Source organism: Anabrus simplex, chromosome 1, assembly GCF_040414725.1.
Source record: "Anabrus simplex isolate iqAnaSimp1 chromosome 1, ASM4041472v1, whole genome shotgun sequence".
NCBI classification, from domain to species: domain Eukaryota; kingdom Metazoa; phylum Arthropoda; class Insecta; order Orthoptera; family Tettigoniidae; genus Anabrus; species Anabrus simplex.
This window is the reverse complement of record NC_090265.1, coordinates 286,430,205-286,456,959: the sequence shown is the minus strand read 5'-3', so window position 1 is coordinate 286,456,959 and position 26,755 is coordinate 286,430,205. Positions and strand designations below refer to the sequence as shown.

The 26,755-nt window shown below is 37.8% G+C and overlaps 1 protein-coding gene across 4 annotated transcripts in view; it reads left to right on the top strand.

Annotated features, from left to right (window-relative positions):
* LOC136887288 (E3 ubiquitin-protein ligase LRSAM1) overlaps positions 1-26,755 on the top strand; it is a 687,439-nt gene that overhangs the window by 483,464 nt on the left and 177,220 nt on the right. For all 4 annotated transcript variants that reach the window (XM_067159790.2, XM_067159791.2, XM_067159789.2 and 1 more), the window contains one exon: positions 25,421-25,664. In XM_067159790.2, the coding sequence (XP_067015891.2) occupies positions 25,421-25,664 (244 nt within the window). The remainder of the gene's footprint in view (positions 1-25,420; positions 25,665-26,755) is intronic.

Below are 26,755 nucleotides of genomic sequence, written 5' to 3'. Positions count from 1 at the left end.
GCCGTACCCCGGGTCTCCAAGCCACTTTGTCGCAACTAGGGATGGGTCCAGTCCACTGATCTCTATACCTGGATGGCTGGTAGCTTGGGTAGCGGTAAGCCGAATAGAAGATGACTGGCGCAGTAAGATGGCAGTGAGCGCACGGTGCAGTAGACCACGAGGAGCGCGCTTGCTTTGTTTATGCTTAGTTCAGTGACGCCAGGCCTCTTGATTGTAGTTCTACGAGTGTTCTGTGCTTTGTAATTGCAAAGTAAATAGTAGTGTATTTTACGAATTTAGGTTCGTTGCCTTGTAGTATACTTGTGGATAACAAGATTCAATTTAAATATGTATGTGTTTATCTGAGTCCGCCTCTGTAGTGTAGTGGTTAGCGTGATTAGCTGCCACCCCCGGAGGCCCGGGTTCGATTCCCGGCTCTGCCACGAAATTTGAAAAGTGGTATGAGGGCTGGAACGGGGTCCACTCAGCCTCGGGAGGTCAACTGAGTAGAGGTGGGTTCGATTCCCACCTCAGCCATCCTGGAAGTGGTTTTCCGTGGTTTCTCATTTCTCCTCCAGGCGAATGCCGGGATGGTACCTAACATAAGGCCACGGCCGCTTCCTTCCCTCTTCCTTGCCTATCCCTTCCAATCTTCCCATCCCTTCACAAGGCCCCTGTTCAGCATAGCACGTGAGGCAGCCTGGGCGAGGTACTGGTCATTCTCCCCAGTTGTATCCCCGATCAAGAGTCTGACACTGCCCTTGAGGCGGTAGAGGTGGGATCCCTCGTTGTGTCCGAGGGAAAAAGCCGACAGATGATGATGATGTGTTTATCTGAAATATGAATGAAGAAACATTCTACGGGATGTAGAAACAGAACCGATCAGTAGAAGGAGAAATCATTTCATCGGGGAGTTTTATACTGTACATAAGAATCTTGCTAGGGTAGTGTTTTGAGTTTTAGGTTTATTGTATCTTATTTCGCATATTCCGGGAGCAAAATGGCAATTAATTTTTAACTGGTGTTACATATATCTGATGATGACTATCAATATCGCTTTGCTAGCTGAATTTAATTAAAGAGGTCTGTAGTAGTAAATTAAGCTGCAGGTAATGTATATTGACAAGTTTTGAATATTTGCTGGTTTTATAAATGTGTACATTTGCTTCACTGATATTTTAATTTGATAATATGCGCGTTATTTCATAGAAACAGGAATTCATTATCAAGCACCGATTATGGTATATCGAATCTAGGCCTGTATAGTGAGCTACTTTTATAGGTACATCATTTTAAGAATGCATAATTTCGTCGCATACAGGTATACAATTTACGGCAATCTTTCCAGAAACTGGTTTTCACTTGTATTGTGTTACCGATCGCTAATTGCATGTATTCAGCACCTAAGTTAATATTTGTCGGCCGTTATTATACACTCATGTTTATTGCTATCCCGGAGATTTAGTGACCTCGGAATGACGTGTCAGTGATCCCAATGTCCTTATGCTTTGAGTGAACATGTCTCTAGATTTTTAATTATTCCAATGCGCCATTAATTGCGACTTAAAATTGACTATATTATCATTGCTTCCCCATAAGGAGAGCTCTAGGTTGGGTACGCCAACATGGCGAACCGCGCACTCAACTTGGCGTACTTTCTCCTGCAGCGGAGACCTGCCATCAGCGATCCATGTATAGAGATCAGTGGTCCAGTCAGAATTATGAGCTCTCTTGGCAACAGCACAAGCGGCGTGAGGAGAGGTAGTTTACCGTACCGCACGCGAGCTAGTACGTAAATTTTACAACAGATGGTACTTGCGTACGTCTTCGTTTTCCTTTAATAGAATGGCAAACCGTACAGCCTTGACCCCACCCCACCTCCTACGTTGTTTAAAGCTCGGTGGTTTTAAGGGGCGTATGAATCAGCTGTTTGAGAGAGAAGAAGCTACTATATTTACTGCCTTTATACATTGCACTAAGGTGATGACTGTTCTTTTTATCTGTTAAAGAGCTGGGAGGACGAACCGTATGAAACGTCCTGTTAATAAGGGATGTTCCTGAATAGCTAACTAATAAAATGTCAGATGTAAGTCCTTTAAGGCGTTTGCTGTATAAAACTAGAGTTTCGTCTTATGCCTGACATTACACTCATCAGAGTGGAATGTGTCAGGCCCTATCCACTGACGATGATAGGGTGTATGCACGTGAATTTATCAGAAGCCCATTAACTTTTGATATACTCTATTGTACCATTTCATTGCCCTGGTCATTTAGAATCGCGATATTAAAATCGCCGTTTTGCCGTGAATAGCGATAAAGTGTCGGAAATCATGCGGCAGAAAATATGACTTGTAATATACAGGCGTGCAGAATTAAATAGGCCATGAATATCTTAGAAGAAAGTGCAGACATGTGGAATCCAAATGGCCGTGATTTAAATGAATGCAGTGACTTTTAATTGGAAGAAACAACAATAAGAACGGGTGAACATCGCATGAAGTCGCCAGGAAGAGATTTACGTATGAATTGATAGGCAGCTAGAACAGAAGAATATATTTTTCGTAGTCGTAACGGAAATCTCAAGCAGAGTATCAAAAAAAAAAAAAAAGGGGAATAAACAAAGAAAATAGTGGAGCGCAGGTTCCGAATAAACTAGCGAAAATCGATCAATTAATGTGTCTAGTGAAGACACAGCAACACTTAAGATACCTCTTAAGATCATTCAAATTATAATATTGACGTTTGTTACATAACCTACTCTGCTCAACTTAAGTATAGTTTAAGGAAGCTAATGATGTCTTCAAATATGTGTTCTATGCATGTCTTCGAGAGCTACGTGATGACCGGCTAAACTGAAGATGGGACGAGAGTCTGACGGTAACCCGCCAACCATTCCTACGGACCCGAGGATCGTGGCCGCAGCCCGGTCATGATGCAGCGATAACCCGGAGATGAACGTCCTAGGAGAACCAGGAAGCAGCCATCCCAGTCCAGAAACGCAGATGGATTAAGTTAAGTTTCACAAATTTCTTTTCTTAAATTGTAGTTATATGGTGATATCAAGTTGTCGATGGTGATTGTACGAGAGCTAGGTCGATATATATCTTCGAGAGGTGATCTCAATATCGAGTTTCAGCGCGAATGTACCAATGTTGATGTTTAACTGATGGATTTAGGTAATCTTCCAAAATTAATAAACACTCCCATGTGTAGGAAAGATAACACTCGCAAATGATGTGCTTTGCTTGCAATGTTTAGTTTTCTTTCAAAGAATATTGCCGTACATAATGTGAAATGAGATATTTCAAACGAGAATATATAGTATATTGAATTATAGGTTAACGTACGGATACGACGTCAACTTTTACCTAATGTAAATTGGTACAGGCCTAGTATCTTCAGACTTTAATGAGAGAAGTATGCGTCTATATAAATGATAGTTGTTGATCCATATAATGTGAATTCTGATGAGATATTGAATATAGTGAATTGAGCGGTACTTTGAAAAGAATTAATGATGTTTATATTTACGGTGAGCTCATATACGTCGGGAATATTGAGGTAAGACTTGTCAATGTTATAAATAATATATGCATTGAGATATTAGGCGTGGAATTGTGATTAATACGACGACGAATAAGGAATTGATGTCCGTTTATTTCAAGCAGCTATGGATCAGGATATATTTGACGCATATAGGGATATGTAACATGGCTTGTCTTATTATTTGAGTTATTGACATTTGGTTAGTGAACTTGCAGATTGGTAATAACGTACGATCCTCAAAAATAACCCTAGATAACCTATAGTAGAGTATAATGACGGCATTTTCTAAGAAAATTTTACATGTTACTCAATAGTTAAAATGACTTAAGTGGGAACAGTAAATCATTGACAGTAGTGTCTTCATACTGTTATGTTATTGCTATTTGCGAGTGTGAAAGTTTCATCAACGGTAGCCCTTGACCATTAGCACTCAATGATTGGATTTATAAAGCATTTCGACCTTTATTTGACCTAGACATAAACTTGTTGAGATTTTATTGAACAATTATTACATATTTCTTAGGGAATATTTTGTATATGTCCAAGTATGATCAAACATATATAGGTATATATATATATATATATTTTTTTTATGTTCATTGGTATATCAGCCTAGGTAGCAATTGAAAGCTACACATGTGAAACATTGCTTACTCCATCTACGTTATTAATGATACAGTTACAAAAATGAAATAATGTTAGGATGAGACACCAAAAAGAAGCATTCTTTAAATACAAGGCCGAACAAACCTTTTAATAATTACGTACATATGTAGGACATAATATTATGTAATTATTCAAGATCTTGATAAAAGTTAATAACAAGTTAGAATTTGATATTTAAGGAGAATTTGAGAGTCCTATTCTCAGATAATTTCATGTTAGTTCATTCTTAATATAACAGTTCATTAATTTTGAAGTAGCCAAAGGAATCATAGAATTATTTTTATGGTAGTTTAGTGGACTGATCATTTTAATTCTTTTATATATGAGACTGAGGAGATATAGGAGGTAATCCATGTCAGGTCAGGAGAGCTTCCTGAAATAATATAATTCCCCAGAGAAATTGAGGAAGATAATTCTGGAGTGGAGCTGGGGGGCGATATATATGCCAAAATAAAAAAAAATAATAAAATCGTGGGAAATTAAAGAAAACTATATTACGTTGAAACTGATATGTTTTACTACATTTTGACAATTTCAAGGTATCATTTAGGTTAAAAGAAAGATAATGATATAGAACAGTGTAGTACAGTCCTGCTCATTGAGACACAGAAGTGCAACAAATGTACAGTTTTCGGGAAGGATATAGGTGCCATGCGAAATGTCTTTAGAAAGTGATACAAGTGTGAGGAGCACGGAGCACGATATCGACAATGAATATTATTGCACTGAACGGCATTTATTAAAGAACGTACTATATTATGCAACTGATGACAAATATATGAGACAGCGAAGTAGGTCTAATATTGTTCATTCATAACATTTCTTACACAAAGGTTCCTTCAAATATGCCTGGGTGTTGGACAACTGAAGGCTGAGCGTGAATGTGGTATTATAATCGATATTGCTCTGTGGAAGTTCGAAACTAGTAAATATTATGTTACAATTATTGTCGCTCCTGGACACAGAGATTTCATCAAGAACGTGATTACGGATACTTCGTAGGCTGACGGTGCTGCACTGATTGTAGCAGTTGGTATGGGTGAATTCGAAACTTGTATCTCGAAGAACGGTCAAACCCGTGAATATGCTCTGTTTGCTTTCACCCTGGGTGTCAAGCAGCTGATTGTAGGTGATAACAAAAATGGTCTCTACTAAGCCCCCTTACAGTGAGGCTCGTTTTGAGGAAATCAAGAAGGAAGTAAGCAACTATTTTAAGAAGATTGGTTACAACCCAGCTGCCGTGGCTTTCGTGACAATTTCTGGCTGGCACTTATATCACTCCCTACAAAAATGCCGTTGGACTTGTATCAGGCTTTATCCTTCGGAAAGAGTTTGAACTACAAAAGGGAGGTTGGTTCAACTTACATCCTTTTCCATATTATTGGCAACGGCACATAGATCAATTTTAGTGAAAAAACCGCATTTTTCATTTTATGGCATTTGTACCGTTTCCCGATTCCACTCCACAATTGATTATCAGAATAGACGAGACCGTGGATGTTAAAAAAATACTAATAATGTGAATGAAATGTAAACCAATAATGAGAGTAATATCTTCAAGTCAATATTTTTTTTTTTGATGAGATACCTGCATGTACATAAGAATCATTTAAATAACAGCTTATTAATACAAAAATAATTTTTGAATAAAATTAGTATTTAAGAATTTAACTTATTAATATTATTTATAGGATATAAGAATAATTTAAGTTAATTTCATATGGAAATAATGGAATTTAAGATTGATCGTATTTTGAATTATTGACCTGTTAGTCAGGCAAACATGATGGATATATTCGAGGTGCGTATCTCAGTCGGATTCACGTTAAAAAAGGAAAATACAACATTTTAGTTTGAAATAGGATAATCCCTGAGTTGTGTGGCATAGCTAGCTGGAGATTTTCTTGAACGCCGGCGTGTTGTTGATTGGAAGAGAGACTGACATCACAGTGAAGAGTAAGTCGGTTCAAGAAAAATTGACGCCCAACAGTGGAGCAAGACTGAGAACGCCCAGCACAGTTACAAAATGAATGTAGGGTGCATCAAGAAAAATCAATGCCCACCAATGAGGCAAAACTGAGAAAGAGGCGTAGCATGACCAAGAGAAAGAATAATTAAGAGAACTTGATGTACAATTGTGAAGTAAGGCTGAGAGGAAGAAGAAAATGATTAGAATTGGACATTTATGATTGAGATCAAGGGAAGAGAAGCACAGTAGAACAGAAATTATTTCACGCTGCTACATAGAAGAAAGAGAGGAAAGAAGGGCAAATCAAGAATCAAGCGAGAAGATATGCAGATGCATAGGGGAGCGGAAGAAGAGATAGATAATAATGATAAGTTACAATAATAATTTGAATAATTGATAGGTTAAGTTGATTGATAATATTAATTCAGATTATGATAGGATTTTATATTAAGATAGAGATGGTTAATAGGATAATAATTTAAGAAATACCAAGAATGCTTCTTTTTGAGTGTCATGAGTGACTGGGATAGTAGGATGGTTGATTTATTGGGGGAGGTCAGACTGTCAGTCCCATACTGAATTGAAATACTGATATATTTTATTGGTTGCAAACTATAAACAATTAGCAAAATAGAATCTTTAGCGAAGCTAAGCAATAATAGACATAAAATGGCGACTATTAGTCAATTGAGGTCACAAGTTGAGGAATACCAAAAGGAAAAGGATGAGGAGATAGAGAAGATAACCGAGGAGTTAGAAAAGGCAAAAGAAGGGCAGAAAGGAATAATAGAAATATTGAAAGAGATGAGCAGAAAACAAGAAGAAAAACAAGAAGAAATGATAAGAAAAATGGAAGAGAGGCAGAAGGAGATGAAAGAGCTGCAGCGAAACCAGATGGAAGAGATAAGAAAAATGGAAGAGAGGCAGAAGGAGATGATGAAAACAGAAATTGGTAAAATCGGAAGAGAAGTTTTCGAAATAAAAAATGGATTAACGAATCTTCGAACCGAAATGATTGAAACAATGGAAAATAAGAATAAGGAGATCTATGAAGAAGTAAATAGAATCAGAGGCGAATTAACAGAAAGTAAGAAGTATATTCAAAGCTTGAAAGAGGATGAGATCAAGAGACTAACTGACAATATGGAGTCAATAAAAATAGATTCACAAGAAAAATGGAATCAGTACGAAGGAAAGATAGAAACAATAAACGAAATTGTACAAACGACGAACAAAACAATGGAAGTGAACTTTATAACAGCGCGTGACCAGATTGGAGACAAAATAGGTATCATAAAAGAAGAAATAGAAAAGAATAAGAATGAAACCGAAGAAAGAATGATTAGGACAGAGCAAGGATTGGATCAGATGAGGAAGGAGATCCAAAATATTAAAAATGAAATCCAGATAACAAAATCGGTAATATCCAAGCAACCGAATGAACAGAGGATGGTGGAAGTGCAGATTAATGAGAGAGAGGGAACACCGACTGTATCTGGAGAAACAGACCAGAGCAATAAAGACATTATAATAGGAACTAACGGCAATGGACATCCAGCTATCATAAATATTATTAAAACTTACGATGACCGACCTAGACATTTCAACAATACCGCAGCCATGTCACCAAAGAGATTTCTGCGTGAAATTGAGGAGTATTTCCGAGAAAACAGGATACCAGATGAGAAAAAGCTCAGGGTAGTCGAGAAACACCTAGACGCCAACCCAAACCTTTGGTATCAGGCTTTTAAATATACTTTTCACGATTATGAAGAGTTCAAATTAGCCTTTCTAAAACGATTTTGGAATCCTGAGATTCAACAGAATCTCAGATTAGAGTTGTATTCAAAGAGATACTCATCAACAGCACAAACTCGATACAGCGAGTATTTTTCATACCAATTCCATAGATTTCAAGATCTGGACTCAGCGCCTAGTGAACTGGAGGCGATAAAAACTATACAAAAACAATTCCCTCCAGAGATCCAAAGGCTACTTGCGGCTGCAAATGTAGAGTCGGCAATAGAAATGGAGAGTATACTCAGACAACTCGATATGACATCTAGTCATACATCGAATAGAATAAATAGAAGCCCGAACAATGAAGAAGTAATAAATATACTGACTCGGGAAAACGACAAGAGGAAATCGTTTACCGAAAGGAGAGAAAATGATAGGGATCATAGAAGAAGAGAACGGAAAGAAGATGAGGAAAGGATGAGGGAAGAGAGCCGATGCAGGTGCAGGCAAGAGTGTCACGAGGTCGGAAGGCAAGGTGGAAACGAAAGATTTGTGCCATATCATCGACCATATAACCAATACAGGAATAGTGGAGATAGAGGCAATTATAGAAAGAGACCTATGTATCGTGGAAGACAGATTAACAATTATGACGGAAGAGAAAACAGAAATAGGCAATATATTCAGGATCTGAGGAGAGAGACCCAAGAGAAGAAGAAATGGGAAGACACAATCAAGGATCGGAACATAAACGGAGACTTAGAAGGAGCCGAGAGCTTGGAATTACAAGAGTATAAAAGAAAAAAAAGAGATGAGCAAAAGCTAAACCCGGAAGCCCAGGCATATGAGTTGGATACCCGGAACAAAGAAAAACGCCAATTTTAGATTAGGGAAAGAAGTAAATAGTACAAGGGATAAGTTGAATTACCAAATTGAAAACTGGTGTATTTTACAAATTGAATCTTGGGATGTAGATCCAGATGAATTATTGGAAGATATGCAAAAAGATAATATTGGTATCAGAGCACGCTTACCCATTATTATTGTGCGGGTAAACGGGCTGAAGACGCACTGCTTAGTTGACTCTGGAGCGAGCATAAGCGTCATGTCGAAAATACTGTTTGACGAAATCAATCGAAAGGATAAATTACCTGTAATACCAGTTGCGCAAACTAAAATACGAGGAATAATACCGGATAAAACAGTTGAGTGCAAATTACAAACATACTTGAAGATAAAACTTGGCAGAATGATATTCGAACATCCGTTCATAATAATGAATAGAATAAAATATAACATCATTCTTGGGATTGATTTTATGGTAGCCACAGGAATGACCATTGATTTGAGAAAACAGGAAATAAGATTACCCGTTATCGAGGTTGATGGTGAGAGAACAAAAGAAAGAATCAAACTGAATGAAGAAACACAGGATTCAGAACATATGAAAATGGAGGGATTAGAAATACAAAGACAGGCGGAAGAATATACGGCACAAAGGAGGCTGAGTGAATCTGAAGAAGAAGAAGAAGAGGAGATAATACAAAGTTTAGAAAAGATTTTGAGTGTTGAAGATGAAAGGGAAGAACCAAGTATATGGAAAAAGATTGCTGAAACCAAGCTGAATGCTAAGGAAAAACAGAAGTTGAATGCAATTTTAGAAAGATATTCTGAGATCTTTAAGGACAAACCTGGCCAGATACCAAATTTTAAATACAAACTTGTAGTGAATGATTGGTCACCATATAAGGGAAAATTGTACGACGTCCCTGAAAAGTATTTTCAAGATGTAAAGGAACTTATCCAAGAAATGGTAGATGATGGAATAATCATTAAGACAACAACACCATATTTAAATCCAATTGTAATTGTGAAGAAAAGTAACGGGAGTCTGAGAATATGTCTCGACGCTAGAAAATTGAATGAAAAGCTAATACCGGAATATAATCAAGTCCCGAAAATCAAAGAAATAGTGAAGAGATTCAAGAACATGAAATATTTTACAAACTTAGATTTCACATCATCATTCCACCATATAATATTAGAAGAAAAATCAAGACTCTTAACTGGATTTATGTTTGATAATCAAACTTACGCATACTGCAGATTGCCATTTGGGTTAAAAAATAGTTGCGCTGTATTAATAAGAGCTCTGGACAGGAATTTATTACCTGAGATCAAAGATTACGTAACATGCTACGTGGATGATTTGATTTTTGCAAGCGAAACTTTTGATGACCACTGTATCAAACTCAACAAGCTGTTAGAAAATCTAGAAAATACTGGTTTTAAAGTTAATTTAGCCAAATCAAGATTTTGCCAAGAGCAAACACTGTTTGTAGGACACGTTATCGATGGTGAAGGAATAAAGCCAAATCCAGTAAAGATACAAGCGATATGTGAATTTCCTCGTCCGACAAGAATTAAGCAAGTCAGACAATTTTTAGGAATGACCCAGTTTTTCGCGAATCACTGCACGGGCTACACAGATACAGCAGCACCGTTACAAGAGCTGTTAAAATCGAACAACAAGTGGAAATGGAATGACAAGACAGAGCAAGCATTTCTTGCAATGAAGAGATTATTAACCAATAGTGTAAAACTGGGATATCCAGATTATACCAGGGAATTCGTGATTCAAACTGACGTTTCCAATGTTGGAATAGGTGCCTGTTTATATCAAGAGGTAACGGACGAAAATAGGAAACGAACTTACTTAGCATTTGCCAGTCGTAAACTGCGAAAACATGAGCAAAGTTATACTACCACTGAGCAAGAACTATTAGCCATTGTGTACGCGCTACAACAGTGGAAGAAAATTATATACGGATACCCGATAACAATTCGAACGGATCATAAAGCCTTGGAATTTGGACTCAAAGCGGCAATGGCAAGTGAGAGGATCACACGATGGATCTTATTTACTCAGCAATTTCAAATCAAAGTAGAACATTGTAGTGGGAAAAGTAACATCCTTGCAGATGCACTGAGTAGAAACCCTGTAGAAAAAGAAGAAGTAATACAGCATATTGAGTTAATACAACAAGACGAAGAATTCCTAGAAAGACTAAGGAATATTGCTTACTTGCAAAGATCAGATGAGAAACTAGCGCAAGAAATTATAAGAATAGAGCGTGATGATCCAGAAGATAACAGGCGAGCGAATGAGAACAATCAGTATGTACTGAAGGACGGAATGCTAATGAGCTATATTAACAAGGATACGAATAAATTAAGGATAATGGTACCGCAGGCATTGCAGAAAGAAATGATTTGGCATACTCATAGGATTATAGGACACGGAGGAATGGAGAAAGTAGCAAGAACAATATTAGAAAGATTTACATGGAAGGGAATTAGAAAAACAATCAGGAATGTCATTAAGACTTGCGATACTTGTCAGAGAACGAAGCACAATTCATTTTTAACTAAGCACGAACCAATTGCCATATTACCGACAGCACCAAGAGAAATTTTTGCAATAGACATTTTTGGTAAACTACCATCAGCCACTAAAGGACGTAAATATATAGTTGTCACCATGGACATATTTTCAAAATTTGTAACATTGCAGCCAATTCAAAGAGCCACAACCAAGCAGGTACTCAGAGCAATAAATAAAGGCGTAATACCTAAAATGGGAAAGCCTAAGAAAATGCTAACAGATAGAGGCACCCAATTTACATCGGCTGAATTTCAAGAAGCAATGCATGAAATGCAAATTAAACATATATTATGCTCCGTTAGGCATCCTTCAGCCAATCCTGTAGAACGCTGTATGCGGGAAATATCAAAATATTGCAGGATATATTGTTCTGAGAGTCATTGGAAGTGGATTGACGTTTTAAACATAATTGAAGAAAGTGTTAACAATACTGTCCATGAATCGACCGACCAGATACCTAGTGTTGTGCATTTAAATCAATATCCGAAGAGGCCATGGGATACAATATTTGGAGAGAATGACGAACAAAGACCTGGTAGCGGAGAAATCAACCAGATGGTAAACGAAAGACTGAGGAGACAGGCTGATAGGCGACAGAAAAGAGTCCAAAATAAAAGATTTCATCCACCTTTCAAGATTAATGATATGGTGCTGATAAGAAAATCACCTGGCTCAAATGCATCAGAACGCATATTTTCCAAATTTGTCCATTTATTCGACGGCCCATACATCATAAAGAAAGTATTAGGTAACAACGCCTACATTATAGAAAACTTGACAGGTACTTATAGAAACACACACAATGCCGCCAACATGAAGTTGTACTTTAAACAAGATCATGGATAAGGCTTAAAGAATGTTAAAATCATAAATGACAGAATTATTCAAACAGGTCAATGAAAGCTCCATTTATATAAAGAAATGGAATGGAAATAAATATACTGCGAGCAGTACATTTATTTGTCTGTAGCAGGGAAGAAAAATGTACCATTTCATTGCCCTGGTCATTTAGAATCGCGATATTAAAATCGCCGTTTTGCCGTGAATAGCGATAAAGTGTCGGAAATCATGCGGCAGAAAATACGACTTGTAATATACAGGCGTGCAGAATTAAATAGGCCATGAATATCTTAGAAGAAAGTGCAGACATGTGGAATCCAAATGGCCGTGATTTAAATGAATGCAGTGACTTTTAATTGGAAGAAACAACAATAAGAACGGGTGAACATCGCATGAAGTCGCCAGGAAGAGATTTACGTATGAATTGATAGGCAGCTAGAACAGAAGAATATATTTTTCGTAGTCGTAACGGAAATCTCAAGCAGAGTATCAAAAAAAAAAAGGGGGAATAAACAAAGAAAATAGTGGAGCGCAGGTTCCGAATAAACTAGCGAAAATCGATCAATTAATGTGTCTAGTGAAGACACAGCAACACTTAAGATACCTCTTAAGATCATTCAAATTATAATATTGACGTTTGTTACATAACCTACTCTGCTCAACTTAAGTATAGTTTAAGGAAGCTAATGATGTCTTCAAATATGTGTTCTATGTATGTCTTCGAGAGCTACGTGATGACCGGCTAAACTGAAGATGGGACGAGAGTCTGACGGTAACCCGCCAACCATTCCTACGGACCCGAGGATCGTGGCCGCAGCCCGGTCATGATGCAGCGATAACCCGGAGATGAACGTCCTAGGAGAACCAGGAAGCAGCCATCCCAGTCCAGAAACGCAGATGGATTAAGTTAAGTTTCACAAATTTCTTTTCTTAAATTGTAGTTATATGGTGATATCAAGTTGTCGATGGTGATTGTACGAGAGCTAGGTCGATATATATCTTCGAGAGGTGATCTCAATATCGAGTTTCAGCGCGAATGTACCAATGTTGATGTTTAACTGATGGATTTAGGTAATCTTCCAAAATTAATAAACACTCCCATGTGTAGGAAAGATAACACTCGCAAATGATGTGCTTTGCTTGCAATGTTTAGTTTTCTTTCAAAGAATATTGCCGTACATAATGTGAAATGAGATATTTCAAACGAGAATATATAGTATATTGAATTATAGGTTAACGTACGGATACGACGTCAACTTTTACCTAATGTAAATTGGTACAGGCCTAGTATCTTCATACTTTAATGAGAGAAGTATGCGTCTATATAAATGATAGTTGTTGATCCATATAATGTGAATTCTGATGAGATATTGAATATAGTGAATTGAGCGGTACTTTGAAAAGAATTAATGATGTTTATATTTACGGTGAGCTCATATACGTCGGGAATATTGAGGTAAGACTTGTCAATGTTATAAATAATATATGCATTGAGATATTAGGCGTGGAATTGTGATTAATACGACGACGAATAAGGAATTGATGTCCGTTTATTTCAAGCAGCTATGGATCAGGATATATTTGACGCATATAGGGATATGTAACATGGCTTGTCTTATTATTTGAGTTATTGACATTTGGTTAGTGAACTTGCAGATTGGTAATAACGTACGATCCTCAAAAATAACCCTAGATAACCTATAGTAGAGTATAATGACGGCATTTTCTAAGAAAATTTTACATGTTACTCAATATTTAAAATGACTTAAGTGGGAACAGTAAATCATTGACAGTAGTGTCTTCATACTGTTATGTTATTGCTATTTGCGAGTGTGAAAGTTTCATCAACGGTAGCCCTTGACCATTAGCACTCAATGATTGGATTTATAAAGCATTTCGACCTTTATTTGACCTAGACATAAACTTGTTGAGATTTTATTGAACAATTATTACATATTTCTTAGGGAATATTTTGTATATGTCCAAGTATGATCAAACATATATAGGTATATATATATATTTTTTTTTATGTTCATTGGTATATCAGCCTAGGTAGCAATTGAAAGCTACACATGTGAAACATTGCTTACTCCATCTACGTTATTAATGATACAGTTACAAAAATGAAATAATGTTAGGATGAGACACCAAAAAGAAGCATTCTTTAAATACAAGGCCGAACAAACCTTTTAATAATTACGTACATATGTAGGACATAATATTATGTAATTATTCAAGATCTTGATAAAAGTTAATAACAAGTTAGAATTTGATATTTAAGGAGAATTTGAGAGTCCTATTCTCAGATAATTTCATGTTAGTTCATTCTTAATATAACAGTTCATTAATTTTGAAGTAGCCAAAGGAATCATAGAATTATTTTTATGGTAGTTTAGTGGACTGATCATTTTAATTCTTTTATATATGAGACTGAGGAGATATAGGAGGTAATCCATGTCAGGTCAGGAGAGCTTCCTGAAATAATATAATTCCCCAGAGAAATTGAGGAAGATAATTCTGGAGTGGAGCTGGGGGGCGATATATATGCCAAAATAAAAAAAAATTAAAAAAAATCGTGGGAAATTAAAGAAAACTATATTACGTTGAAACTGATATGTTTTACTACATTTTGACAATTTCAAGGTATCATTTAGGTTAAAAGAAAGATAATGATATAGAACAGTGTAGTACAGTCCTGCTCATTGAGACACAGAAGTGCAACAAATGTACAGTTTTCGGGAAGGATATAGGTGCCATGCGAAATGTCTTTAGAAAGTGATACAAGTGTGAGGAGCACGGAGCACGATATCGACAATGAATATTATTGCACTGAACGGCATTTATTAAAGAACGTACTATATTATGCAACTGATGACAAATATATGAGACAGCGAAGTAGGTCTAATATTGTTCATTCATAACATTTCTTACACAAAGGTTCCTTCAAATATGCCTGGGTGTTGGACAACTGAAGGCTGAGCGTGAATGTGGTATTATAATCGATATTGCTCTGTGGAAGTTCGAAACTAGTAAATATTATGTTACAATTATTGTCGCTCCTGGACACAGAGATTTCATCAAGAACGTGATTACGGATACTTCGTAGGCTGACGGTGCTGCACTGATTGTAGCAGTTGGTATGGGTGAATTCGAAACTTGTATCTCGAAGAACGGTCAAACCCGTGAATATGCTCTGTTTGCTTTCACCCTGGGTGTCAAGCAGCTGATTGTAGGTGATAACAAAAATGGTCTCTACTAAGCCCCCTTACAGTGAGGCTCGTTTTGAGGAAATCAAGAAGGAAGTAAGCAACTATTTTAAGAAGATTGGTTACAACCCAGCTGCCGTGGCTTTCGTGACAATTTCTGGCTGGCACTTATATCACTCCCTACAAAAATGCCGTTGGACTTGTATCAGGCTTTATCCTTCGGAAAGAGTTTGAACTACAAAAGGGAGGTTGGTTCAACTTACATCCTTTTCCATATTATTGGCAACGGCACATAGATCAATTTTAGTGAAAAAACCGCATTTTTCATTTTATGGCATTTGTACCGTTTCCCGATTCCACTCCACAATTGATTATCAGAATAGACGAGACCGTGGATGTTAAAAAAAATACTAATAATGTGAATGAAATGTAAACCAATAATGAGAGTAATATCTTCAAGTCAATATTTTTTTTTTTTTGATGAGATACCTGCATGTACATAAGAATCATTTAAATAACAGCTTATTAATACAAAAATAATTTTTGAATAAAATTAGTATTTAAGAATTTAACTTATTAATATTATTTATAGGATATAAGAATAATTTAAGTTAATTTCATATGGAAATAATGGAATTTAAGATTGATCGTATTTTGAATTATTGACCTGTTAGTCAGGCAAACATGATGGATATATTCGAGGTGCGTATCTCAGTCGGATTCACGTTAAAAAAGGAAAATACAACATTTTAGTTTGAAATAGGATAATCCCTGAGTTGTGTGGCATAGCTAGCTGGAGATTTTCTTGAACGCCGGCGTGTTGTTGATTGGAAGAGAGACTGACATCACAGTGAAGAGTAAGTCGGTTCACTATTGGTATGAAAAATCTAATTCCCTCATCGATAAACATTCCCCATTAATATTACAACATATTACAGTGAGTTGTGACTGACATTATGAACTTGAAATGCGGTCAGCTGATTCTTAACCCAGACGTAATTACCGGTAATAGTTTCGTTGTCAGGGAAGAAATGTAGGAGATACACAATTTCAATTTGTCTTTATCACACCATTGTTAAAGCGTAGTTCTTTGCTCTATTCACTTGATCATAAGAATGTAGGGTAATTTCGAAGGAATATGATAGAAAAACATTTTGTATGCGACAAAGTGACAATAAATACGTACATAGGTTAATGGGAATGCAAAACTCCCTCTGTAGGTCAGTAGTCTACTTCCGATCCGCAAGATTGGGGGTTCAAACCCGGCAGAAGTACTCGGATGTTTGAAGGGCGGAAAGAAATCCGTTCGAAACTATATCGTGCGATATCGGCAGGTAAAAGATCTCTGATAACACATATGGTGTTTACCTTAAGTCAATCAGATCACCCTCCTGGTGAAATAAAGCAGAACTTAAAATCAAAATGCCTGTACATGGTAGCTGAAGCGTACTTAAAATAATAATAATAAATTTATTTATTTATCTGTTTACCCTCCAGGGTTGGTTTTTTCCCCTCGGACTCAGTGAGGGATCCCACCTCTACCGCCTCAGGGCAGAGTTCTGGAGCTTGAGACTTTTGGTCGGGGGATACAACTGGGGAGGAGGACTAGACCTCGCCTAGGCGGCTTCACCTGTTATGCTGAACAGGGGCCTAGTAGGGGGGAGGGAGATCAAAACGAATAGACAAGGAGGAGGGAAGGAAGCGGCCGTGGTTTTAAGTTAGATACCATCCCGGCATTTGCCTGGAGGAGAAGTGTGGAAACCACGGAAAACCACTTCGAGGATAGCTGAGGTGGGAATCGAACTAACCTCTACTCAGCTGACCTCCCGAGGATGAGTGGACCCCGTTCCAGCCCTCGTACACTCTTCAAATTTCGTGGCAGAGCAGGGAATCGAATCCGGGCCTCCGGGGATGGCAGCTAATCACGTTAAGCACCACACCACAGAGGTGGACATTATATTTTTGCTAGTTGCTTTACGTCGCACCGACACAGTTAGGTCTTATGGCGACGATGGGACAGGAAAGGACTAGGAGTAGGAAGGAAGCGGTCGTTGCCTTAATTAAGCTACAGCCCCAGCATTTGCCTGGTGTGAAAATGGGAAACCACGGAAAACCATCTTCAGGGCTACCGACAGTGGGGTTCGAACCTACCATCTCCCGAATACTGGCCACACTTATGTGACTGCAGCTATCGAGCTCGGTATTATTATTATAATACAGCAATTGAATGAGTGCACTTGTTACACACATGACCACTTCCTTTTAAAATTTAAAATTTGGACTTGGAGCTGTAAAAACGGTGGTAGGGTGATAGTAATTACATTTTTATACAGGAAAAACTGAACAGTTTTTAAAGCCCGAAACTGAAATATTGATAGGCCTATTTGAACGGAAATAGCCAAATTTTCACTCCTGATTCACCTTAGCGTAGTTTACGGTATTATTTGCTTAAGATGTATTTGTTTAGAGAAAATATTCTTAAGGCGTATTTTTTATGTGGTTTATGATGGTGGAAATGATGAAAACTTTCGCGTATTCTGTGTCAATCGCATCTTAAGATAGCTTACCGTATGTGTACTGATGTCTTGTATGTTACCATGTGCTAGCATGATTTTGCTACTCCGCTTCAAATGCGTGTGATTTCGTTGTTGACATTGTTTATTTTGTGTGTAGACAGAGTATTTATTTACCGGTGCCCGTGTATTATTCCCCACAACTGTCGTGTATGATAGAACGCTTACGTAAGTGCCAGACAGTGAACACTTTTTTTTTTTCGTAATGGAATTCTGAGGAACCTCGAATACGGTATTGTTCGTTAATATTATGTGGGATATCGTTGTTATAAGAGGTAAACCAGCGACGTTATCACCCCATCGTGTGTTTCGTGGACCGTATCTTGCATAGAACCGGACTCGAACCAACATGCGCTCAGTTACAAAGCTAGGCGACTAGTACGACATTCTGTGAACTTGGTACTTCATCGTCTTGCGGAGCGCCTAGCACGAGCAGAAAACAGCTGCCCAGTGCCCAGCGGCGCCGCCAGCCTGCTAGGTGGAGAAAAGTCATCTACGAGAGACAGAGAAACAGATAAACTTTCTAATTTTTTATAACTCTTCTCCCTGCTCCATCACCAGTTGAGAAATGTGCTGTCATGTGATCATTAACACGGCACGCCATTGGCCATTTTCGTGCGTGCTTATTTTGTCGTTCAAATGAACGAGGTACTTCATTTTAGTGCTGGGGACGGAGCGGAGCGGAGCGGAGCGGAGCGGAGCAGTTGTTGTGACGTCATCACCCGGTAGTACCGAGTGAACTACCGAGTGAATGTCCTGACGCGGGACGTTTAAATACGTTATAGGTATGGCACTGCGAACGTATTGCATCCCCCTATTAATACCCTTCTCTCACAACGTAACAACTGTAAATAACTGCATATATATTCACTGTAATTGTTATATACGTAACTGCTAGGGAGTAGGAGGTAGTATGTGCAATAAATGTTAGTAACTCGTATAGTTAAATCATTCGAATAGTGAAACAAAGTATGGCGCATACCTACCGAAAGGGTTTGTATACAAGGGGATTGGAAGTTAACAGAAAAGTAATGTGTTAACAATTATTTCGTAAGTTCATGTGATACGGTACACTGTTAATGAGAAGAATAACCTGAATATAAAGAATCTTATCACAATATAATGAAAAACACTGACATAATTTCATCTACAGGATGACAAAAGTAATTACGTAAATGAACGTTGACTGGAATGTCCTCTTTGCAAATGTGATTACAAAACATATCTCACAACATACTACTACACGTCCCAATGCCAAACAGCTATCAGTAGATTGCTTCTATAAATACAGTTATATTATATTATATTATATTATATTATATTATATTATATTATATTATATTATATTATATTATATTATATTATATTATATTATATTATATTATATTATATTATATTATATTATATTATATTATATTATATTATATTATATTATATTATATTTGATATGCCACCACCCGTCGCGTATGTGCGGCCACAAAATTTGCATTTTGCGTGTTTCCTATTATCAGTGATGTCAAAAAACTGCCAGGCATCCGACGGTTTTCGTGGCATTTGTGGAACAACGTTCTGTAAAAATTTCTTTAAATTCCTTTAAATGTTCTAAAAATATAACTACTATCTACGGATACACACAGATTGAATACAGGTACTTTCGTACGTGTGTTGTGCGCTACACTGTGCTCAGGTCCTCCGCGAGTACTCGCAGTTGTAAGCGGAGGGGATCGGTGGTGCGCTCTACCGCTACAACCGGATTACTCATCGGTATTACTCGCTCCGTCCCCACCTCTAGTTCATTTGTGCTCTCGCGGCATGTCGTTCGAATGAACGAAGTCGTTCAAATGAACGAGGTAGTTCATTTGTGCTCTCGCGGCATGTCGTTCGAATGAACGAGGTAGTTCATTTGTGCTATCTTCATGCAAGCAGCCCTCGCGGCATTTCGTTCAAATGAACTAGGTAAAGCTATCTTAGCAACAGCACCAGCGGCGCAAGAGAGATAGTATTCCGTGCTGACGTGAGCTAGTACGTTAGTTTTACAATAGATGGTGCTTGCTTACGTCTTCGTCCTCCTTTAAAATGCTGTATGCTCGCGTGAACGACTCGTTCAAAATATTTGAACGAACTCGAACTAGTTCAAATAAACGAGTCGTTCAAATGAACTAGTTAGTTCATGAACGACCCAACTCTAGTCGCAACACTTTCAACTGACTTTAACCGTCTTTCCCGATATAGCCACTGGTTTCCATGTTGCACAATTCTTGAGCAACCTACACTGCCATGCCATGTGCAGACACTTACACAAATTAAAGTTACATATATATATACAAAATTCCCTACTACAAATTGTTCTTCTAATGTTATGTTTTTACATATCAATGAACAAAAATGATTTACATGACTTATTACGAACTATTTTACAAAAATTTCCTAACCTAAAAATTTGGGGATCGTACATTCGTACGGTTACAATATAGATATAAGAGAATTTCCTAACCTAAAATCGGGAGATCATCATTTACAAACATTTTCTAACCTAAAATCGGGGATCGTACTTTTGTACGGATAAATATTGAAAATAAAAATTTTGAACACTAGGCCATATACTTCCAACTTTTATCAGGCCTTCAAAGAGGAACTCTCGGGTTATAAACCGCAATGTCTTCACTTTAAGAATACAGACAGGGAGTTGGTTACCTGTAACTGCCGGAACGTGGAACTTTTGGCAAACTACTTTGAGCAGCTGCTCAATTGCGAAGAGCCCACAGAAAGATTACCTGTTGAAGATCCTCCAGAGATACACCTCCCATCTAACCCACCAACAATGCAGCAAGTTGCTAATGCCATCGGACATCTTAAGAACTGCAAGGCACCCGGGGAAGATGGCATCATTGCGGAAGCTCTAAAAGCAGGTGGAAATACGATCACAGAGGCCATACACCAGATCTTGATCGACTGCTGGGAGACTGGCAGGATCCCTGATGACTGGAAATCAGCTAGCATACACCCTTTACATAAAAAGGGTGACCGTAGTGATGTCAACAACTACCGAGGGATATCTCTGCTGTCAGTAGCGTACAAAGTGCTGTCAAGGATTTTACTGGACAATGTAGAAAGCCAATATGATCGAACAATTGGTGAATATCGAGGAGGATTTCAGTGGGGACGGTCCTGTACCGAGCAGATCTTCAACCTAAAAACCATTCTCCAACTAAAACAAGTAAGGAGTATGAACATCGCTGTGGTTTTCATCAAGTTTAAAAAAGCTTATGATTCCATCGACCGCCAGACACTCTTCTCCGGACTGCAAGAACGAGGTGTTGATTACAACACATGCACCCTCATCCAACAGACTCTTACGGATACAACATCTAAGGTGAAGTTCAGGGGAGAACTATCTCGGAGTTTCAAGATAAGAACTGGAGTACGACAGGGTGATGGCCTCTCACCCATTCTGTTTAGTCTAGTGCTTGATAAAGTCATGAAGAACTGGGAATGTACACTGAGGAATCTAGAAATTAAACCAGTTGCCATTGGAGCCGGAACCCGAAAGATTGAGATCAGGTGCCTAGCATTCGCAGATGACATTGCAATCCTAACCAACAACTCTAAGGATGCTGTAATTGCTATCGAAGCCCTGCACGAGATAGCGGTGAAGGCAGGATTACACATATCGTACGACAAAACTAAGTACTTTGAGACTCGGCATCCCGGAAACCCCCCTTTGACGATCATACATGGAACGATTGGGAGAGTCAATTGCTTCCGCTATCTTGGTGAATGGGTCCACCCCAATGGTAGAGACGGTACATCCATCCTAGAAAGGTGTAACAAACTCAGTGCAGCATACCAACTATCCCACAACTATTATAATAAGAGGTGCATTTCGAAAAATGCTAAGATCTGTCATTACAAAACTGTTGTCAGAGCACAGTTTTTATACGCCTCAGAGACCCTCCTGATGAACAAAAAAGGCACCATGCAAGATCTAGAGAAAGCCGAAAGACGTATCCTCAGGAAAATTCATGAACCGAGATTGCTCCCAGATGGAACCTACAGACTTTAATCAAACTCTGAGCTGTATCGACAGTTAGAATCAGCCAATACCTGCATGTGACGTAGGAGGCTTAAGTTCTACGGACACCTACAACGAATGGACAGCAACAGGCTTTCCAAGAAGATCTATTTGGTTAAAAGCTACAAGACTGGAAGCTTATGGCTTAATGAAGTACAGAAGGACTTAGATTTGGCTGGGATTTCAGACAATGATATAGTAGATCGTTCCAAATTTTGTGCTATGGTATAGTCTTGGACCCCACCACCTAGAGTTCCTAGAAGTCGGAAGCCCCTTTCACAGGAAAGAAAGGAGAAATTATCAGCAGGGCTCAAGAGATATTGGGAACAAAGAAGAGCATTGAGGAAGAACTAGTCATCAGCGCTCCTTAGTGGGCTTATAATAATAATAATAATAATAATAATAATAATAATAATAATAATAATAATAATAATAATAATAATAATAATAATAATATTTCTTATACTTAATTTATAATATTTTATTTAGAATGACAAATAATTTGTAATTTATTACAATTTGCTTTATGTGGCACCAACACGGATAGGTCTTATGGCAACGATGGAGTAGGAAAGGCCTAGGAGTGAGAAGGAAATAGCTGTGGCCTTATTTAATTAACATCTCTATTTTATCTTGCCTTACAAATAAATTCCAACTGGGTAAGTTGGCCATGCGGTGAAGGGCGGACAGCCGTGAGCTTGTATCTGGGAGATAGTGGGTTCGTACTCCACTGTCCGCAGCCCTGAAGATGGTTTTACATTGTTTTTCATTTTCACACCAGGCAATTACTGGGGCTGTTCTTTAATTAAGGCCATGGTTGCTACCTTCTCACACCATATGAGCAGGACCATGGGATGATAGCTACCATGCTTCTGCCTTGCCTGTGATTGGTACCCACTATATGAGGAACACCAGGGATAGTGGAAGGTCCCTGTGGTTAGTACTCTTATGTGATGAACACCATAGGTTTGCGATGCCTGTAAATGGTGCCGCAAAGTGAGAAAAACATAGGTCTGTATTATATGTCGAATTTCATAACCTGTGAGTAGTACAATAATGTGTGGAATACCGCAAGTCTCTGCTTCTTTTGATTAGTACCACAATATGGACAAATACCATGGTTCTACTTTCCTAGCGATCAGTACCGTTATGAGGGGCCGATAACTTGGAATTTGGACCTGCTTTAGACTGCAAGCCTCAGCGATTCATTGTTATGCTAGAGCGGCAGTCCCTTGGTCGGTAATCCTATTCTTTTACATCAGTTTCTGTGAATGTAAAGCATTGCGGGTCGTATCCACTGATTGTTTTAAATTCATGTCCATCCATTCATTCTTCGTTCTCACGCTTTGAATTCTGGTCAGTGGTGAATTTTAGACTTTTAATTTGTGATTCCATTTCATCTCATTTCATACCATTAGGGGCTGATGACCTCGATGTTAGGCCCCTTTAAACAACAATCATCATCATCATCATCGCTACCTTCCCACTCCCAAGCCTTTCCTATCTCATCATCTCCATAAGACTTATCTGTGCCGGTGCAATGTAAAGCGAATTGTAAGAAAGAAAAAAGTATTATGGTGAAAATATATAGCAATATGTATTGCTTGTCACCCCATCCTCTCCTTGAGCTTGTTCGCAATCCATAATTGTATGTTGGTGGTGATTATTGTTTTAAAAGGAAGGACAACCATCCTCTATTAACACTAATCAGATTGAAGAAATGGAACAGGTCCAATATTTTGAAAAATGAAGTTGTCAGCAAAAGAAAGACAGGCGCCACAAAGGGCAGAAAAATCAAAGACTTTCTAGGTCTCGGAAAACTAATATTGTCGGGGTCGTAAAAGAACAAGTGTTGACCAAGGGAGGTCAGATGAAAGTGAAGAGCTGACACAAATAAGTGGAAGCAATTCCAGACTCAGCTACGGGAACATGTATGTATGTATGTATGTATGTATGTATGTATGTATGTATGTATGTATGTATGTATGTACTATAATCAGACACCAAGATTGCTCAATATTGATATCATTGAAAATGTCTCAGCTTAGTGAAATCAGTTTGTATTAACCCTAGAATACTAACATACACAAAATTAACGTCCATGCGTCACATAACTGTGCACTGCTCCTTCCCGCATTACCCCCAACAGAACACCTCCATGCGGCGTTCCCATTGATCAATGTGGATGATGTCACCATAGCATTTAGATGCGTGTGTGAGAAGCGAATGCCCATAGAGTTCATTTTTGGTAAGTCACTAACATATTGTTAGTATTGACGGATTATTTTTGGTACGTAAAACTTATGTACTATTAGTATGTAACTGGTACTTGGATGTTGTCATAACCAGGCGAGTTGGCCGTGCGGTTAGGAGCGCGCATCTGTGAGCTTGCACTTGGGAGATAGTGGGTTCGAGCCCCACTGTCGGCAGCCCTGAAAATGGTTTACTGTGGTGTCCCATTTTCACACTAGGCAAATGCTGGGGCTGTTCCTTAATTAAGGCCACGGCCACTTCCTTCCCACTCCTATCACATCATTGCCATAAGACCTATCTGTGTCTGTGCGATGTTAAACCAATTGTAAAAATAAAAAAATAAAAAATAAAAAAATGTTGTTATTAGGCATTTGGCTTTCCAAGACACAATGCATAAACAAAGAGAGAAACAGGAGGGGTTCATTTGCCGTATTCTTGACAAGCTGAATGAAGATAAGAGCGGGGAAGACAACCATTTAGAAACTAAATCTGAGCACGAAGACTCTCTGATGATGATCCAAACTATACACCCAGTGATGATGGTTACGAAAATAATCTTGAGTGTGATCCAGATTTACGAGCTTCTGTTGAAATTCAGCAAATGAGCGACCATCAAAAGGGAAATCTCAGAAAGGAATTAGGAAGGGAATAACAGAAGCAACTACTTCAAATAGCTCAGCTTCAGCCACTCAACCTCTAGTACAGATTTTTGTTGACTGTGAAGTGGATAAACTCTTTGGTAAGGGTGAGCATATACGGAAAACAACTGATTCTAACACAAGAAAACACTCAAAAAAGAATGTAGTTCATATCCAACCAGGACCTACATTGAGTATAGAAGCTGATCCACTTAGCTGTTTTGAATTATTCTTTACTAACCAGATAATGGAACTATAGTTGGTAATTCTTAAATAATATACTACCTCTGGCAACAATGTGGAGTTTGCTTATTGTTACCTTTAACGTAGATATGGATGTGCATGTAATTTTTACATATGTTAGTATTGGGCAACTAGCGAATAATGTTAGTATTCTAGGGTTAATTCCATTTACATTTCACTATTTATTCATATCTGAACATAAATGGAATCATTTATTGCAGTTGTTATCCTCATAACTTTTGGTTTACAGAGAAATGGAAAGTAATAAACAGCTGGAAGAACGGTTGGTGAATTATGGTCTAGCAAACACGGAATTGGTCAATCATCTTCAAAAGGATGAGGAGCTACAGAGAGCAGCTGTGGCAACCCTTCTTGAACGAAATGATGCTCGCAGCTGGGGACTATTACAGCAAGTTAAGCTTGTAGAGGCACAACTGGCAGCACTGTCTGCTCTTGAAATGAAACGGCGATCATTAAGAATCACAGAACATGTGGTAATGTACATCTTATATATAATGATTATATGTAAATTCTAGAATAATGTGAGTTTTGCACCTGAGTATCTACACCCTAGTTTCTCCTATCTCTGCTGTTGCATTAGAGAACTAGAACATCACCACCATCATGTCTTCCACCTGTTATAATGTTAGTCAAAGACAGGTAATAAAATGTGGGTTTAAAGCAGTGAGAAAAGTAAATGGAAACTAGGAACTTTGGTTATGATGACTACAATTCAAATTATACTTGGAGAATTCGGTGGTAGTAGTAGTTGTTTTATTTCTTGCCTTTCAGTATTGATATTTTCCCATTACAGTATTATGGTGGTACACAATGAATGAAATTCTTCCTTCACAATGTATAACTAATATGCAGTGCCTATATATAAAAATAACTTACACAGTGGTTTATTTACACAAGATTGATGTTTTTGTTGATTTAGAACATTTCTTATCCATGTATCTCTACCCCCCGCCCTCTTTCATTCCAACGTCTTCCTGACGCATTCTTCCTTCTTCCCTCTAACGCAAGTGTGATAAATGGATATAACTTGAAAACTATATTCTCTCACCCATGGGTAAATAATGCAAGAATCGAGCTTGAATTATTATTATTATTATTATTATTATTATTATTATTATTATTATTATTATTATTATTATTATTATTATTATTATTATTATTATTATTATTATTATTATTATTATTATTATTACATCATATGTTCATACAATACGATCACGTTGTTTGTGGGTTTATGCCATGAAACATGCTCTGTATGTAGACATTTATATAAGTTCAGTTAATGTAAATACCTGTAAATTAATATTATATAATTTATTATTACCTGTATATGATGTGTAATTTGCAACAGAATTGTGAAACACACTGTAACATCCAGAATGGCTCTAGATCAGACGAGATGATGGTAGAATATTCCGTACATTACAACCATGTTGTTAGGCACTCGAGAATTTACGATAAGGTATTTTTGTAATGCATCTTTCTAGAAGCCTGACCAGGCACCTGTATAAAAAGGTGGTCTTGATGGTAGGGACGAGTTATTGTTTAGTAGGAGTTTCACTGG